Genomic DNA, 20,229 nt, shown 5'->3' with positions numbered 1-20,229 from the left:
ACCTTCTTCATTTTCAAACATTTATAAACTCATGAGAAATTCCAAAGATAATTCCAGAGATCTTATGACCCCATCACTTAGCTTCCCCAATGGCAACATCTTTTTTTTTTTTAATGTTTGTTTATTTTTGAGAGCGACAGAGTGCGAGTGGGGGACGGGCAGAGAGAGTGGGGGGACACAGAATCCCAAGCAGGCTCCAGGCTCTGAGCTGTCAGCACAGAGGCCAATGCAGGGCGCAAACTCCTAAGTGGTGAGATCATGACCTGAGCCAAAGTTGGACACTTAACTGACTGAGCCACCCAGATACCCCCAAATCTTTTTTTTTTTTTTAATGCTTACTTATTTTTGAGAGAGAGCAAGCACGAGCAGGGTGGGGGCAGAGAGAGAGAGAGACAGAGGATCCGAAGCAGGCTCCATGCCAACAGCAGAGAGCCTGATGTGGGGCTCAAACCCACAAGCCATCAGATCATGACCTAAGCCAAAGTCGGTCACTTAACTGCTTAACTGATTTAGCCACCAAGCTCCCCGTCCCAATGGCAACATCTTACGTAACTGTAGTACATTATCAAAACCAGTAAACTGGCAATTAACAACAAACCTTACTTAGAGTCCACCTATTTTTGCATGAACTCAGTTTTTTCGGTGTGCCTGTGTAGTTGTATGAAATTTTATCACATGTATAGATTTATATAACCACAAACACAATCAAGATACAGAACTGCCATGTCATTACAAAGGAACGTCCTTGGGCTTCCTCTTTACTTTGTCTTTTCTCCCTAAACCCTGGTATCCACTGATCTGTTCTCTACATCTAGAACTTCATCATTTTGAGAATGTTATATAAATAGGGTTAATCTTTTGAGATTGGCTTTTTTCACTGAGCATAATGGCCCTGAGATTCACCCAGGTTGCTGAATGCATCAAAAGTTCCTTCTTTTTTATTGCCGAGTTGATCTCCATAATGTGGATGTGCCAATGTATCCATTTACTTTCTGAAGGACATTTGTTGTTTTCAGTTCTTGGCTGTTATAAATGAAGCTGCGGTGAATATTGGCATACAGATGTTTGCATAAACATGTTTTCATTTCTCTAGAATAAGTTTCCAGGAGTGTGATAGCTGGGTCATATGGTGAGTTTTACGGTTAACTTTGTAAAACACTGCCAAACTATTTTCCAGAGTGCTTGTACCATTCGACATTCCTACTAGCAATGTGTGAGTTATCACCAGCATTTGGTACTGTCTATATTTTTAAAATTTAATTGTATTGTGTCGTAGTTTATTTATTTTGAGGGAGAAAGTGGAGGAGGGGAAGAGAGAGGGAGAGACAGAATCCCAAGCAGGCTCCTCATTGCCAGCGCAGAGCCTAGTACAAGGCTCGAACTCACAAACGGTGAGATTATGACCTGAGCCGAAGTCGGATGCTTAACCTTACCCCGTGTGTGTGTGTGTGTGTGTGTGTGTGTGTGTGTGTATGTGTGTGTGTATTTTTAAATTTTAATCATTTTTATAGGTGTGCAGTGGTATTTCATCATGATTTTAATTTGTATATCCCTAATAGCTAATTTAAATGACTTTCTTTAACAGACACTACTTTCTTATGTTTTAACTTAGGTTTCTTTTTAAAAATTCCATTTCCTCATGCATTCATTTTAAAATACGAGATGCAGTGGTGCCTGGGTGGCTCAGTTGGTTAAGCATCCAACTCTTGATTTTGGCTCAGGTCATGATCTTGTTGTTCATGAGTTTGAGCCCTGAGTTGGGCTCTGCATTGATGGTGTGGAGTCTGCTTGGGATTTTCTCTCTCTCTCCCTCTCTCTCTGCCCTTCTCCTGCTCTCACTCTCTAAATAAATAAATAAATAAATAAATAAATAAATAAATAACTTTAAAAAAATATGAGATGCAGAATCATTACTGAATGCAAGGTATGTGTTAGGCATTAAATTAGGTACTATTCTTATTTGATTCTCACAACCTAATTTTTTAAAAATTTTTTTCTATGTTTATTTATATTTTTGAGGGAGAGAGAGACAGATTGTGAGCGGGGCAGGGACAGAAAGAGAGGGAGACACAGAATTGAAGCAGTCTCCAGTCTCTGAGCCATCAGCACAGAGCTGTCAGCACAGAGCCTGATGTGGGGCTCGAGCTCGTGAACCTCGAGATCATGACCTGAGTCCAACCGACTGAGCCACCCAGGCGCCCCGATTAATTTATTATCCTATTCCCTTCAGGAACCCAATTTCAGAAAGGAAAAAAATTAACTTAAATTTATACCACCTTAAGGATCAGAATGGGAATCTAGGCCTCCTAATAGGCAATTCGATGCTCTTTTCATATTGTAACAGTGTTTAATCTATCTGCTTGGATGATAACATTTCCCTTTACATTTCAATGAGGGCTTTAGGTAATTTTTTCTTACTGTTTTATGGAGGTCTTGGTTTCAGTATCTAAACATATACTTCTGAATTTTGCGCTACTCCATTAATACTTGTCTTATTTTTATTTATTTATTATTTTTTTAATGTTTATTTTTGAGAGCGAGAGACAGTGTGAGTGGGAGAAGGGCAGAGAGAGACAGAGACAGAATCTCAAGCAGGCTCCAGGTTCTGAGCTGTCAGCACAGAGTCCCGTACGGAGCTCGAGCTCACAGAGTGGGAGATCATGACCTGAGCCAAAGTCGGATGCTTAACCAACTGAGCGACCCAGGCGCCCCAATATTTGCCTTATTTTTAATAAAATTACATCGTTTAAGTTACTATTGCTTTATAATCATTTCCGATCTTCTAATCACAAAATGCTATCCCAAGATAGCACTTAATCTACCCTGAGACCCCTATGTAGTAATGAGAACACAGCTGAGACCAAGAAATATTTTAAGGAAAAGCAACATTAATTTTTTGTGGTGTGAAGGAAGGGAGACTAGTTATAGAAGTATGTTCACTCAATACTCTTTCTTGTGCCTCTACTATGTGCTAGGCACCTGGAATACGGGAACCAGTAAAGATAGGGTTGTGTTGCATGGCCTGTGAAATCAGAGAGCCTTGGGTTCAAATCCCTGCAGATTCTTGCTCGTTATGTGACCTTCAGCACATGAGTTTCCCTCTTCTGTGAAGTGGAGATCCTACCACCTACCTTGTAGAGCAGTTATGATGTTTAGAGATAATGTCCTTAATGTGCCAGGTACACACTAGGCACTCAGTAAACACCATATATTTACTACTATTTGATCCTTGTTCTTGAAGAGTTGGAGCTCCATGACGGAAGCAACTACATGTGTCCTGTTCACTCCTGCATTCCCAGTACCTGGAAAATTGTTTTCCATTTCATCTCTACCTCTCACTGACTTAACCTTGGCAAGTAACTAATCTTATCCTGCAAAATGAGAACTATCTCTGCTTTGCAGGGCTGTTTATGTATTTAAAACACATCATTTAACATTCTGAAGCTCAGTCATTATATGAACTCAGTCTTTGGCACAAATACTAAATGGCTGCTATTGTTATCACTGAAGCAAATACTTTTACTACTGCATAGCAAGTGCTACACCTGAGACGTTATGCTATACGTTCAAATGTTATACTCAAAACAACAGTTCGAGACCTAAAAAAGGGAATCATTAATTTTGCCCAGGAAATCAGCAAAAGCTTCAGCCAAGCTGCTGGTAACTGAAATGAGTCTGGAAGAACGAGCCAGCAATGCCACAGTGAGGAACATCAACAGGCAGAAAAATCAATGTGGGAAACGGCTGGAGATCTAAAAGGACAGGCCTGCTTAGGCAATGGGAAAAGCTGTAGGAGGCTGAAGACAGGGCATGTGGCAGGAAGTAGTAGGACATGAGTCTGGAAGGATACACTGGGACCAGTTCTGCTCAATAGATGGCTCATTTGAGCACCTATTCTGGTTTCTGGAGGCCCCATGTCAAGAGTCAGAGGTACAGAGATGCTAACCCCTGGCCCAATGATTAAGGAGCTTTGAGATCTAGCGAAGGAGAAAGATACAGAAAGCCTGGAACTTTAAGTAGCTTTTGTTTTTCGTCTGATTTTAATAGGAACTAGTGGAGATGAGACTTCAGTCTTCTGCTGTACATCTACCAGAAGGACATTGTAAAACAGGCCAACAGCTATAGTACTCTAAAGATTTTTGGTGAGTCTTACATTGAAGGATCTGACCTGAAGGAGGAGAGGGTAAGAATAGGAAGGGGAAAGAAATGGTACGAGAGTTACTAATCATTACCAAGTACCTAAGTGTTCACCTATACTCTCCCTACCGCTGCCAATGGCTAATATCGGCTCATCCTTTATTATTTGCCTCTACTCAGTGCTCCTGGGCCACGCTACTCAGATTAGGAATCAACCATTGTGCAGTGTGCATTCAACAGATGTTGGCCTCATCCCAGTATGGACTTTATCTGATGGTGAACAGCACAGGTGAAAAACAGCCTCCAGATTAGAAGCTACCACCAACTTCAATCCTTCGGAACATCTATTACAATGGACACCCAGCTCTATCTGTGGTTTAGGTTAACTTTTCCACAGCAACCATCTGATGCCAAGCGCCATTTGGGGAAGAAATTTAAAATTCCTGAGTCGAAAAAAAAAAAAAAAAAAGAGACATGCACCAAAAATAATTACAGACAAATATGTAACCAAAATTAAGGTACCAGACTGCACATCTAATTTAGTAAGAGTTTGAAAGCAAATTTAATACAGATTTTTCTTCCTTCCAAAACATATTCTCCCACTACCCAGTCGAGTCACAGATATTCTAAATATCCACAGAAATAAACCTCTGTGGGCAGGTGGCTCAGGCTCTAGTCACCACAATTTATGTTCCAAACCAATAAAAGTCCTGTCCCTTCCCTTAAGGAATGAATCTCAGGAACAAGGCAGAAATTAAGAGACTACTGCATCCTTTGAATGAAATGATGTTTTCTTTAATATCTTATTTTTCGTAATCACTATATCCTCCTATGTGCTAGGTTGTCTTCCAACAGCTGGCCAAGCAGTGTTGAACCAAGAGGTTCCATGACTTCGTGAACTGAATAACTTACAGGGAAAGACAGACATGAAATGAATACACAATTACAAATTGTGATGAATAAGAAAAAAAGAGGAGAGAAAAGCAAGAGCTACAAGTAATTTGGGGGTCAAGGAGGGCTTCCCTGAGGAAGTGAGATTTAAGAGGAGTTCTAAAGGATAAGTAAGAGCCAACCACTGAAAGAAAAAGAATAGCCAGAAAGTGTGGCTCTTGTTGAAACATCTTCCCTTTAGAGGACAAAATACCAAATTTCTCTCAAAAGCGGTCTCACAATTCAATCTGAAGCAAGCTGTTTATGTCATTGGCCTCCTTTGAGTTTAATATTCCAGAAATTTTTTAAAATAAAACATTGCAGACGGGGCACCTGGTGGCTCAGTCATGTAAGCATCTAACTTCGGCTCAGGTCATGATCTCACAGCTTGTGAGTTCGAGCCCCACGTCGGGCTCTGTGCTGACAGCTCAGAGCCTGGAGCTTGCTTCGGATTCTGTGTCTCCCTCTCTCTCTGCCCCTACCCTGCTTGTGCCGTCTCTCATAAATGAATAAATGTTAAAAAAAATTTTAATAAAACATTGCACAATATTACTACTGTGTGGCAAAAAGGAGCTGTTGGTTGTTGTTGTTGTTTCTAAGTTTATTTATTTTGAGAGACAGAGAACAAGCATGGGAGGGGCAGAGAGGGAGAGAGCGAAAATCCCAAGCAGACTCCATGCTGTCAGTGCAGGGCCCAACCCGAGCTGAAACTAAGAGTCAGACGCTTGCCTGACTGAGCCATCCGGGCACCCCAAGGAGCTGTTGGTTCTTAAAGCTGCATGTGAGAAAATTCAAAATTCCCTGATGTTCTTAACCCACTACCCCAGTCTTAAGAAAAGAAAGAAAAGATTAGTTGCTTGGGGTTCGATCTCTGAATTATCTAATTTTATCTAGAAGGCAGAATCATTTGCTCAAATCTCTAACTGCCATGAAACTTCTTATGCCAGATAGGTCAGATGATGTCACTGATCTTATCTGCAAGCAAACCCAGCAACCCTGCCCCTGAAAGCAATGATTCCTTGCTAACTTCCAAACCAGTCCAGAATCAGCCTTGGACATAGGACTTCTCCGGGAGGTGTTTCCCCGACTGGGGATCCCTAAGCATGTGAACCTCAACTATGCCACAGTACCTGCTTCCAACCTTTTCATAATCAAAGCATATCTCCTGAATTCTAGTGGCTCTAGATCCTTCAGAGTGACACCTGTCTTGATTTCCTATTCAAGCATGGAACATTAACATAGGAAGCTGAAGGTCTTCTGTGCTAGAAGCCACCTAGACGGCCCTCGTGTTATTACTGAACCATGGATTTTGTGAACAATCTGCTCCTGCCTCAAGGCCACAGTTGCATCCTGGTCTTGTGAAATTCATTACTTCACACCCCTTCCAGCTTGGGTTCCCCAACAGTGAGGGTACACGGCTTCCTTGAAATCTCCACTGGCCTTGGTTTTATGTAGTTGCAAAAGTGGTAGTAGCCCACCATTATCACCTGACTCACTTACTACCACCCGGTGAAAAGGGCATCATTATCATCATTATCCCCATTTTATGAATGATGACACAGAGGTGAAGACATTAATGGGATTTGTACCAAAGATGATCTCCTCTAAAGCTAGGTTTCAGCTATTAATTCTATGGGCAATCTGATCCCACCATTTCTGGTTTATTTCTGCCCTTGGGTCGGCTTTCTTCAATGATGTCTGCGACCTCTAAATCAAGGAAGACCTAGCTTCCATGGGCACCTTTAATCTGATAGGCAAACTGAGCAGCACGAGGACTGGGCTTCTGTTGGAGCCACGTACACAGTACCAATGGACAGACCAGCACACGGCCTGCCCCAGATTACTCCTGTGATGCAGCCTAAGACCATGGCCCAAGGCACCAGGTGTTCCTCCAGTCAGAGCAGCACTTGGGTACTAGTGGTTAGGACTCAGGCTATGTGATAATACCTCCACAGGGTAGTCAGCAGACAAGGAAGCACTTAGAACTCAGTACATGGTAGCTATTATTATGCCATCCTAACGCTTTCTTCTAACTTCTTCTAGCTCCCCAGGGACCTATCATAACATAGCTCCTTAGCCCAGTACCTCCCACAGAGCAACTTACAAGCCATAAAAGCCCGTGACAGTCTCCCCTGCTCTCCCAACACATATCAAGCCATTCCAAGAACCAAAATGCCTAAGCCATTAGGATCAATAACAAATATCTTTGATCGTATTGTGTGGCTTTTCTTGTGAACCTGTTAGTAGATCATAGGGGTCGACCATGCTCTGGAAATTAGACTACTGTGTTCAAGTTGTGGCTCTGCTACTTAACAGCTGTGTGACCTTGTAAGACTTAGTTAACCTCTCTGAGCCTCAACTTATCATTTGTAAAATGGAGGTAATCACACCTATCTTCTAGGATTGTTGTAAGAACTATCCTTGTATCTATCTATCTATCTATCTATCTATCTATCTATCTATCACCTATCTATCTAATATACCTATGTTTCAATCTCATCACTTTCCAAAAGGATTTTATGGAGGAAAACAACCTTAAAATTCAAATTAAAAAACAAAACAAAACTCATATCTATATAAATGATACACATACATATATGTCTGTGTGTGTATACACACACACACGTATATATATAACATAAAACTAAAATAAAACTCAAAATAATCTTCGAGGTATCACTTTATATCTGCTAAACCTTTAATTTTCTTTCTTTCTTTCTTTCTTTCTTTCTTTCTTTCTTTCTTTCTTTCTTTCCTTCTTTCTTTCTAAAAGTTTATTTATTTAGGGGTGTCTGGGTGGCTCAGTCAGTTGAGCGTCCCACTGTTGGTTTCTGCTCAGGTCACCATCCCACAGCTTTGTGCGTTAGAGCTCCCCCTGTGTCGGGCTGTGCACTGGCAGTGTGGAGCCTGCTTAGGATTTTCTCTCTCTCTTCTCTCTGCCTCTCCCCCACTCGTGCTGTCTCTGTCACTCTCAAGATAAATAAATAAACTTAAAAAAAATAAAGTCTATTTACTTATTTTGATAGAGAGAGAGAGAGAGAGAGAGAGAGAGAGAGAGAGAGGAGGGGCAGAGAGAGAGGGAGAGAATCCCAAGCAGGCTCCACTCTGTCAGCTCAGAGCCCAACACGGGGCTGGATCTCACAACTGCGAGATCATGACCTGAGCCCAAATCAAGAGTCAGATGCTTACCCAACTGAGCCACCCAGGCGACCCTTTTATTTTAATTTTAAAATAAATGTACCCACTGTTGGCCAGGTTAAGATGAAGGTGGTTTACTTATCAATCGCTTACACAAATATAAATTGACTCAACCTTTCTGGAATGCATTTTAGAAGTATATTTCAAGAACTATTATAAAGTTTGCTCTCTTGGTCCCAGAAAGATAAATCTAAGGATTTCCTCTCAGGAAAAAAAATCCAATAGAAGGAAGAGTTCAAATGTACAATATGAATTCACATCCTAAAATTGGTAACAAGGGTACAAAAATAGTAAAATGGCTAAGTAATGTACCCATCACCACCCTGCTTTCCCTCACAACTATACCAAAATGAAAATCATAAAAGTTACACTGCAAAGTAGAACTAAAATGCCAGGCTGAAAAGAAAAAAGGAAGCATCGCAATGAACCTAGGAGATGGTAAGCAATATGTATATTTATTGTGCATGCATATGGATAAATACTCAGATTGTGAAATAAAACAACAGATTGATTGAAGATGAGTAACTTCCTACTGCTCATTTCTAGTGAATTATTGTGATAACCTTATTTGCATTATTAAAAAATGTTTTTAACTTAGGACGTGACCACAGTTCGTATACTCAAGTTCGATTTTAGCTGTGTAGTTTTGATCATCTTAGTTGATTATGCCCATAATTATCTGTAAGAGATAATGTCTAAGTTCATAAATGACCGAGTGATTGCACATTAGTAATTCTTACCACTCACATATTGTGAACAGTCACAGAATTACCACAACCTTGACATAAACTATCTTTCATAATATATCTACAAGCAGAAGCCTATTGAATGGGTTTCTAGTGTATACCGAACTTAGACTTTGCAGAAGTATATGGTAACAAAATTCCTTACCACAGATCTCCTTTCTGATCTGTGATGAGTGATACAGTGATCCAGCAAGCTGTCTTCATCCAGTTCCCTCTGACAAAATGGACACACACACCTGGAAATTGCACAGAATACAAAAATGACTAAAATTGCTAGCATTTAACTAGAGCTAAGCAACAGAACGTAGGCGGATCTCGTTTCCAGCCCTTGTTCTGGAAACTTCCAGATTTGACATTATTTTTCCATCCTGATAATGGTCAGATGCCTACGCTTTTTCTCATGGAGAAAAGTTAAGTATCCTCCCAGGGCCACCGCAGAGAAACGGCTAGAGCAGCACACGAAGCACTTTATTCTCTTTGGAAGAGAAGTGCAGCCTGAGCACCCATTAACTGACAAACCGGGACCACGTCACCCAGCTGTCCCTGGGTTACTTTTTCTCTTTCTCTTCCTCCCTCTCCTAATTCAGGAAACATAACTGGGTGTTGTTTGTTCTTCAGCCCCACCAGCATATTACTACAGGTGACTATAAGGAGTATTTGACCTTTACGTCCGTGCTGTCCAGTACAGTAGCTATTAGCCATATACGTCTGTTGTCACTTAAAATGTGGCTACTGAAATTGAGTGATGCTGGAAGTACAAAATGCACTGTGAGTTTCAAACGCTTAATATAAAAAAAAGCAAAATATCTCAAAAATGTTTATATTGATTACATGTTCAAATGGTAACACTTAAGCTATCTTTGGTTAAATAAAATACACTAAAAATTAATTTCGCTGTTTCTTATTGCCTTTTTAGTGTGGCTATTAGAAAACATAAACTCACATATATGTTCTATTGGACAGTGCTGCCTTAAACGCATAGGTACAATATGGAGGCTTGAAATTTTTTGCTCGCTTTCTATCATAGATATAACTTCCTGTTCCCTAAGACTTATACCCTTAAGAATTTTAAAAATTTGAAACATGCAGCAGTTAAGTTCTTCTATGAAGCAAAGATTTCTATCTTAAATGCAAATCTTACTCCATCCTAGAAGACTGATTAATCAACAACCCTCCTCATTTTCTATTATTTTGTTTATTACTTAATTCTAACTAGCAGAAGAAATTAGGATTTAAATTAGCCTGGATATATTTTTATATTTTTATAAAAGCTAACAACCTTGCAATCAAACGCATACATTTTCTTAACCCATTTATTGTCCTTCCTTCCTACTGGTCCTTGCAACCAAGCTAATAGAATTCATACTCTCCTTTGAGCTAAAATACTCATTTAAAATTTATAACATCATGGTATAAAACTAACCCTACAATAAATGGATACATTTGCAAAGCAATCTCTAGTAAAACAAAGGAAGGGGGCAATCATCTAGACTTTCAGGTTAGGAAATTTGAGCTTTCAGTGCATTTTCTTAAAATAAGTAAGACTACATTTTCCTTCAGGAGAGGGAAAAAAACTCACGCTCCTACTGAATATCACTATTCATAACTGAGCTCATACTTAGATTAATGGTTTCAAAGCCATCAGCCCATGCAGGAAAACACAAATCATTTCCATATTTTTTTGGTAGGGAGAGACTCCAACCTTTGTAATTACTCTGGCCATCAAGAGAGTAATGGCTCAGATTCATTTCTCTTTTTTTAAAGGAAAAAATAATAATGATCACTATTCTTCATTGCCCCTACTAACCATTTCCATCCTTCCTCCAGCCCCATAAGATTACCCACAAAAAAGATGCCTGCCCCAGACCTGTTCTTCCTTGTTAGACTATATACTGAGGTGTCACTTCCTCCCTTCTAAAGACAAACCAGCAACACAAGAGGAAACGAGCTGGGGCACTGAGCAATGGCAGTGGAAGAGTGAAAAAGAATCCAGGATCTACGTCAATCTATTAGTCAGAAAATAGAGCCGTGAGGAACTTAAAACAGTTCCATGTTTTAGTTTTGGATCTTCCTTAATACAAACTTGTCTGAGGAAGTTCTTCCAATCTCTCCAGTGCTTGGTTGGTACCCCCATGCAAAGTTTTTCAAGTACAGAAAGCAAAATTCTTTTGTAAAATGATTACCAATAGGAGGTGTTATGGTTCAGAGCCTAAACACACTCCATACATATTTTCACAATAAAACAGTTAACTGTTCCAGTCTATTAACTTCTCTCCCAAGCATATCAAATTTAGCATTCAACTATGTTGTGCTGAAACAAACCTTGTTGCTGTCTCCCCAAGTTCTTGCAGTGGTCCGTACTTATCTATATACTTCTGACAAGATCTTATGTGTGCCCTCATTTCGCTGAGGCAAACCTATATAAAAGCAAATTCAAAATAAATTGCCTGTTGCAAAGGGGCTCAATGAAGTCTTATGATCCAGCTTTATTACTTTCATTATTTCAAATAAGATCATATATAGTGTGGGGTCAGTTGATTAAAAGGATGCATTCATGACAACAGCACAACAAAGTTAAGGCATTATCACAAATAACACTTTAGAAATTTCTCTAATACTTCAAAGACCCAAATGTTGAGTTCTTGAATTTGGTTCTTCCAGAAAGCATATGTTTTTTAAAGTGGAAAGACATTTATTAACTCAAATTTACTTTTCTTGGATGCCATTACCTAATCTGGTGACGGTTAAGAAGTAAGAAAGAAAAAGGGGAGAGGAAAAAGAGAGCAAGGTGGAGGAAAGAAAAAAGAAAACAGTAAAAAGAGACAGAGGGAAAGGAAAACAATGACAGATAAAAAGAGCCAAAAGATGGATTTTAATTTTAAAGACGGTCATAGTAAGTAAAGGAAATCCTGTCCCTCAGGGAAAGATATAAATACCACGGTTTTATAATATATCCAATGGTATTACATGAATTCACAATACACAGTATACTTAATGGCCCCATTAAGAGCAAACATAAAAGACAGTTCTTACAGTCCATTTTTACCAAGGCAGAATAAAGAGCCCTTGTTCCTCCAGATATACATTCAGAGATCCTAACCATGAGGCTGTCTGTGGCTAAATAACACATATTCTACTAAATGTTTCATTAGAAACTGATAAGATCTTGTGCTAAAAGAAGCTTTGTACTGCTGTGGTAAGGTGGTCGACCCACCCTGCTTCGTTTCACTCAAACTACGGAAGTTAAACCTCAAACATGAAATCTAACGTGTAAGGAAACTGTTATAATTGCTTAACAAAAGGCAAAAACAAAAGCAAGTGGAAAAGTGAAAACATATCCTTGTTTTACACATATCCACCTAAAAGATGTACAAAGTAGGACCGATTGAGGTAGCTGTCAAAACACTGTTTTCCAACTTTTAACAACCAACTTTATACGTCAATTCTCTCACATCTCGTTATTACTTTGGTTAAAAGTTCTTCCTTTGTATTTCTTGAACAACAAAGATAAACATTCTTCATACCAATTAGAAATTTGGGGACTGTATACTGACAAAGGAATTGATAAATTCATGGAGTGTCTACTCTAGACACAAAATTGTAGAAGACATTGTAAGAGATGGCAAGCCACTGCGCTTGCTCTATAGGTGCTTATAATCTAATAGAAGGGGGCAAAACCACATGTAGACAAGTAGATAGGAAACTGTTTGATACTGGGGACTCCAATACTAAGGCCAGGCCTCTGAAATGGAAATCTGGCCGTGACTCTGAAGAATAGGTAGAGTCTAAAATGGCTCTAGAAGGTGGGGCGCCTGGGTGGCTCAGTCAGTTAAGTGTCTGACTTTGGCTCAGGTCAATCTTGTAGCTCGTGAGTTCAAGCTCAGCATTGAGATCTCTGCTTTGAATCCTCTGTCCCCCACCTCTTTCTGCCCCTCCCCAGCTGGTTTTCTCTCTCTCTCTCTCTCTCTCTGTCTCTCTCTCTCTTTCAAAGTAAAGAATAAACTTTAAAGAAGGAATGGCAATATTGCTGGCAAGAGGAATAACATAAAAAGGAAGAGACAGAGGGACACTTGGGTGTCTCAGTTGGTTGAGTGTCTGACTTTGGCTCAAGTCATAATCTCATGGTTCATAGGTTCGAGTCCCGCATTGGGCTCTGTGCTGTCAGCATGGAGCCTGCTTCAGATTCTGTGTTTCCCACTCTCTCTGCCCCTCCCCTGCTTGTGCTCTGTCTCTCAAAAAAATGAAAACACATTAAAAAAAAATAAAGAAAAAAAAAGAAGTGACAGTTGTAAGAAATACCTCAAAGGAAAAATCGAAATACTTGTGAATAATCAGGTATAAGGGGTGAAAAAAGGAAGGGGATTTCTATCCAGGATAATTGAGAGAATATTCTTGTTTCTGATAGACACCAAAGGTGGGATAAAAACTAGATGACAGAATACTACAGTGAGTTGGATTTGTGCATGTTGAATTTTATATGATGACAAAACATATCAAAGTAAAAATAAGCAATAATGTATTATTATAAATATTAAAAGCTATTGATTTTGAGCATTTACCATGTTCCAGACAGTGTTAAAAGCCATACATGTTTTATCATTTTCCCTTACAACCATCCCATGGCATGAACACTATCTTTTTTTTTTTTTTTAAAGTAGGATTCATACCCAGCACAGAGCCCAATGAGGGGCTCAAACTCATGACCCTGAGGTCAAGAAGACCTAAGCTGAGATCAAGAGTAGGACCCTTAACTGACTGAGCCACCTAGGCACCTCATGAACACTATCTTTTCCCTCATTTTACAAAAAGATGAACTAATACTTAGATGATAACGTCCCCAAATCACAAACAATGAATGACAGAATTCATGTTTGATCCCAGGATGTCTGACTCCAAAGACCATGCATACATTCTGTAGTCAGACAGCCATGAACAGATTATGGAGTCTTACATAAATATTCAAAAAAATATATTAAGCACTGTGCACCAGTCACTCTTCAAAGTGCTGGGTACGCAGTTGCCAATAAAATAGACAGTCCTTTACCCTCATGGAAATCAAATCTGGTGGGGATACCTGGCATTATATTAAAAAATCCCAAAAGCATAATTCCAAATGGTGATGAATAGTACAAAGAGAAAGCATAGGGTACTAAGAAAACATAACACAGATTAACAATCAAGAAACGTTCTCTAAAAAATTCAGATCCTCAGCACATAATCTCTCTTTTGATCTCTAGACTTCATATAATAATTATCCCCCCCCCTTAGCAGTTCAAATGTAACATATTTAAAACTCTGTGGATTCTTCTCCAAATTTGCTCCCTATATCAGCACCTTCACCTACGCATGTCAGAAACCTGGGAGGATTCTTCTGACACTTTATATTCTCACTCACCCCCACATCCAGTCAGTTACCGATTTCCTTCCACTGTCTCTCCTAAACACCCCTCGAAACAATCCTTTACCCTTGTCTAACGCTCTCGCCCTAACCCACCTTTCTTACCTTAGCCATCCTTAGCCACTGAACTGGCTTCACCAATCCTGATGTGCCCCCTCCAAATCATTCTGCACTCACATGCCAGAGCAATATCTTAAAAATATAAACCTGATCGAAAGCTTACACTCAGTGACTCACTACTGCATTTAGGATAAAATCTAGAATCCTCCCATGGTCTTTGACACCTCACATGATCTAACCAGGCTAGTAGGAAACCCGCAGAAAGATGTGATCAACGGAGAGAAACACTGCAAAGTCCAGAATACAGGAATTATGCCAGTAGGCAACATGATGGGGGCGGAGGAGGTCGGTCACAGGACCGACGGGAAGGGAGGAAATGGAAGCGGTGGGTGAAAGCATTTGTCTGAAAAATTAGGTGATGGTAGGATTGCACCACAGCCTATACATATGAGAACAGAGAGAAGGAAGGGGAGAGGCAGAGACAACAAACTTTAGAAAGTCAGGGTAGGATGAAGACAAAGGCATGGGTGAAATGATCAGCTGCATAACAATTTCCTCAGCAGTCCAAGCCGGGAACCGTGAGCACAGGCAGAGGGCCACTTACCAGGCTGTCACACTCAGCGCAGTTCTGGTACTCTGATTTCATTCTTCTGGCTACATCAGTTGCGGGAACTCCTTCTGAAGGAAGATATGCCCGGCAATAAGGGCAGGTCCATTTATTGTTCTTTAGACTGGTAGCGATACAGGAACGGCAGAATCTACCCAGAAGAAACCAAGAATACATCACTCTCCTGAAAAGGTATAAAGGAGCCACCACTCTGTGTTTGTGCACGCTGTATTTTCACGGCACCTTGCACGCTAGGAGCTGTACTACCAAATGCAATGTGCATTTGCATCCCCTGCTTGGCAGACAGTCTCTTGCTTTCACATGAGACTTCTTTGGAGTCACAACTCACTTCATGCACTGCATGCACTGAAACAAAAGAACACAAAGTAGTGGAATAGAATTCCCATAAACAGAATGAAAACCATAACCCAAAGGATACTTAATGTGTTCTTTCTTTTCTTTAATTCTGGGGGGGGAATTCGGGGAGAAAATAGGTCTTTGCTCTGTGGGATTTTGTATGTTAGAGAAGAAAGTAGCAAGAAGTCAAGGAGGCAAAATACCATACATGTTATTATTCTGATAAACTAATCATAATGTCTGGGCATCTGGGTGGCTCAGTCGGTTGAGTGTCCAACTTTGGCTCAGGTCATGATATTGCAGGTTGTGAGTTTGAGCCCCGTGTCCAGCTCTCTGTTGACAACTCAGAGCCTGGAGCCTGCTTCGGACTCTGTGTCTCCCTCGCTCTCTGACCCTCTCTCTGCCGCTCGCTTTCTCTCTCTCTCTCTCAAAAATAAATAAACATTTAAAAACATTTTTTTAATTGTTATATGCGCACAAAGGATGCTGACATTTGCATTGTTCTTGAGGCATTTGCTTGATGTTTATGCCTGTCGAACATCCATTTCCTCTTTCTTGCAATAGCATCCTGATTTTGCTCTGCAGGAACTATACCTCTTATATGAGACACAATCTGGTTGGACCTCAGTCAAGGTGTCCACAATCCCCTGCTGAAGACAAGAGCACCTGGAATGGGCCAGACTCAGTAAACCCTCTCTCTAGAAGATGAACACTAAACAGACTGACATAAAGACTGATTCAGCAACAACTTGATGGGATTGTCCTGCTCTTTATTTGGAATCCCAGATCTGTCTAGATCCCTACCCTTTCTTTTTTCCTAGATGGTTTGCTTTTATTGTTGTTTAGTAACTTTTTATTCGAAGTAACTCTAAACTTCGTACACTGGTGGGTTTTTTTTAATTTTTTAATGTTTTATTTATTTTTCAGACAGAGAGAGACAGAGCACGAGCGGGGAAGGGGCACAGAGAGACGGAGACACAAAATCTGAAGCAGGTTGCAGGCTCTGAGCGGTCAGCACAGAGCCCGACACAGGGCTCGGACCTACGAACAGTGAGATCACGATCTGAGCCGAAGTCAAACACTTAACCAACTGAGCCACCCAGGCGCCCCTTTTGTTTTTTATTTTTAACAAACTTTAAAACACTTCCAAGTGCCTTAATTCATTTGACCTTAACAAACCCCGAGGAAAGATCACTATTGCCACTTCTAGAAGAGGAAATTGAGGCACATCAGGGTTAAGTTACTTCTGCAAGGTCACAACTGGAGAAAGTACCTGAACTTGGTTGGTCTTAAGCTGGGTTTTCCGACTCAATATTCAGTAACTGTTCTTTCAAGAGAAATTCCTACCAGAATCAAGAGATCGAAGTCCTCTGCTGTATTTTCCTTCTCTGTGCTTCAGGTGATTAACAGGTGATTAACTGCAAGTTGTAAGGCACATTCTGCCCTTGCACTTCTTTGAGTTCCTAACAAGTGCTTCTCAGAGTGTACTTTTGAAGGGTATTTATTTCACGTGGTCCATATGCTCAAGTTATACTTCTGACACAATACCTTCGGTTCGTTTAATTTAGGAACAAGTGGATGATACTTTGTTTTTGTTTTTAGTCAACTAAAAACCTTCCCCTTTCCTCACAACTTACTTGAGTTTTATACCAAGACAAACAGAAGACTAATATTGGTGCCCTGCCCTGTGGTGGACCCTAATAGACATGATCTCACCTAGCTCCCAGAGTAACCCTAAAATGCTGCTTTGCCTTTTCCTCACTTGACTGGAGGCAAACTGAGGTTGTTCACAGAGGTATAAGAACTTGCCAAGTTTACACACCCTGAACCCCAGGTAGTTTTGGTCGGGGCTCAAAAGTCTGTGTAGAAGGTCTTCAACTTACAGTGGTTCCACTTACGGTTGTTTGACTGTAGTGATGCAAAGGCGATACTCATTCAGTAGAAACTATACTTCAGATTTCGAATTTTGATCTTTTTCTGGGCTAGGAATATGCAGTATGGTGCTCTGTTACAATGCCGGGCCCTCCCAGTCAGTCACTCAGGGAAACAACCAATACACTTAAAACCATCCTACACCCATATGACCATTCTGTTTTGCACTTTTAGTACAGCAGTCAATAATCACAGGAAATATTCAACACTTATGAAACAGGCTTTGTATTAGACGATTTTGCCCAACTGTGGGCTAATGTAAGCGTTCTGATCATATTTGGGTAGGCTACAGGCTAGGCTAAGCTATGAGGTTTAGTACGTCAGGTGTAGTAAATGCATTTTCGACTTACTTTAATTTAGGATGGCTTTACCAGAACAAACCCCATGTGAGTCAATAAAGAGCTGTAGTCCTTTTTAAGTCATCTCAGTTCCTCCCAGTGACCAGCAGAAGCAGCAACACTTTGAGACTGTGGGTGTACTCGTATAAACCAGTGGGCTTTACAGAGTACATTTCTATGGTCATTTTGTGGGTCTTGCAAGTGTTTTTGTAACTACAACTGATAACTACAATGGAAATGCCTAGGAGATATTCATGAAAAGTAGCACACTTCAGGCATTAAAAGAAACCAAGTCCCTCAACTATAATTCCCCTACATTATTTACACAATGATAGACGTGGCAGGAAACTCTCAAATGAGCATACATGGACGTTATTGCATTATATGAGAGAATATTCGTTGCGAATCTGGTAGGTCAGTCAATTAGTTGTCCTCATCTTAACAAAAGTGATTATTAAATGGAGAACACACATCAAGGCTAAAGTGTTTTGGAACAAACTGACCTTGCTGGTTTTGAGTACATAAAAACCACGAGTTTTTAAAGTGTTACCAATAAGGAAATAAACTTGATCCCACTGCAACTTAAGTCTCATGTTTAGAGTGCAGAAATAAGATTGCAGAACTACTTAGTTCAAAAAAGTCTGAGGTTAGCGGTTAGTTAGCCATTGGGCTCTGCGCTGACAGCTTGGAGCCCGCTTTGGATTCTTTCTCTCCCTCTTTCTCTGCCCCTCCCCAGTCCATCCCCAGCTCCCCAGAAGCATTCTCATTCTCTCTCTAAGATAAATAAAAACTTAAAAAAAAATTTTTTTTAAATCTGAGGTTAAAATTCTCCCCTTAAAGGTACAGTTATCAAATTCAAATCTTGTGAACTGGAGACTTTAATATCCTTACTCTAGTGCACTAGCATAAGAAGTATACAAGTGATCAAGCATTATATGAGTTATCTAATTAGAATCCATATGGGGATATTCAGGTTTAGGTAATGTGTGTATATATATAAGCTATGTAACAAGGTACAAAAGCAAGATAACTCCAAAATACAACCTCTTGGAAAGCAAAGTGTAGAACTATGTATATAGTATAAGCTATTTATAATTTGTAGATGTATAAAAGCATCTAGAAGGATTAAAAAAAAAAAAAAAGAACATTTACCTACCCATTGGAGAAATGGGAACTGGAAAGAAGAGGTGGGTATGTGGTAGAAGGAGATTTTCATCGTCGAATTTCAAGTTTAACCCTATAACCATATTACCTACACAATAAATGATTCTTTAAAAAAGTTAATCAATTATAATCATTCAGGATAAATGGTCTGGTAGTTTTTTGTAAAAAAAAAATATATAGGCACCCTTTGGTCCTGCAATACCAAGCCCATGTTTTCACTCAAGAGAAGTGAAAACATATGTCTATTTGTACAAGAATATTAATAAGGAATGTTTTCATAACAGCCCCAAACTTGAAATAACCCAGGTGTCAGCAACAAGAAAATGAATAAACAAACTGAGGCATATTCCCCCAATGGAGTACTACACAACAACAAATTACAATACACACAGCAATATGGATGAATCTCAAAGACATACCAAGTGAGGAGTGCCCGGGTGGCTCAGTGGGTTAAGCGTCTGACTCTTGATTTCAGGTCCAGTGATGATCTCACAGTTTGTGGGATCCAGTCCCGAGGTGGGCTCTGTGCCGACAGTATGGAGCTTACTTGGGATTCTCTGTCTCCCTCTCTCTGTGGCCCTCCCCGTGCGCATACTCACTCTCTCTCAAAATAAATAAACATTAAAAAAAAAAAAAGATATACTGAGCGAAAGAAGCCTGACACAACAGAGCACATCCTGTATAAACTCTACTTATATGAAGTCCTAAAACTGGCAAAACTGATCTATGGGATAGGAAAAAACTCACAACAATGGTTGCCCATGGGGGATACATGGACAGGGATCGGCTGGCGATATGTGGACATGAGGGAACTATCTGGAGGTAACGAACATTTCTGTACCTCAATAGGGGTTATATCTAGGAGGTATTCATTTCACTACAGGTGTAATTTACCCCGAAAAAACATAAACAAACACTGAAGTCTGGTTAGTACTATGTATGTTGAGAGAAGAAGGAATTGAGTGTGCTGATTATTGTAATCTACTCTGAAATGTATCCAAAAGTAAGGTGGATCAATGATGGATAGGTATGTGATAAAATGAGATAAAAGCAATATAGCAAAATTAACAATTGTAGAATCTAGTTGGTGGATATCTAGTTGTTCACTGCACAATTTCTTCCAATTTAGCTGTAGGTGTGAAGTTCTTCATAATAAAACGTTAGGGGAAAAAACGTTAGGGAAAATTAACCATCTTACTATGACTTAAAGTTTGTTCACTCCTGAGAAAAAGTTAGCTGTAAATTTAGGAAGGGAAATTTTTGGAGCATGAGAAACCTGAAATGTTTAATGGAACATGAAGAGAAAAACGTTAAAAAAAAATTTTTTTTTAACGTTTATTCTTTTTTTTTTTTTTTTTGACA

At 39.8% G+C, this 20,229-nt stretch overlaps 1 protein-coding gene across 1 annotated transcript in view; it reads right to left on the bottom strand.

Annotated features, from left to right (window-relative positions):
• RNF125 (ring finger protein 125) overlaps positions 1-20,229 on the bottom strand; it is a 43,715-nt gene that overhangs the window by 7,900 nt on the left and 15,586 nt on the right. The window contains exons 2-4 of the mRNA XM_043558544.1: positions 15,074-15,227; positions 11,334-11,428; positions 9,157-9,247 (exon numbers count right to left, since the gene is read on the bottom strand). Of these exons, the coding sequence (XP_043414479.1) occupies positions 9,157-9,247; positions 11,334-11,428; positions 15,074-15,227 (340 nt within the window). The remainder of the gene's footprint in view (positions 1-9,156; positions 9,248-11,333; positions 11,429-15,073; positions 15,228-20,229) is intronic.

The sequence above is a fragment of the Prionailurus bengalensis genome, chromosome D3 (genome assembly GCF_016509475.1).
Source record: "Prionailurus bengalensis isolate Pbe53 chromosome D3, Fcat_Pben_1.1_paternal_pri, whole genome shotgun sequence".
NCBI classification, from domain to species: Eukaryota; Metazoa; Chordata; class Mammalia; order Carnivora; family Felidae; genus Prionailurus; species Prionailurus bengalensis.
This window is presented reverse-complemented; position numbering and strand designations above follow the sequence as displayed.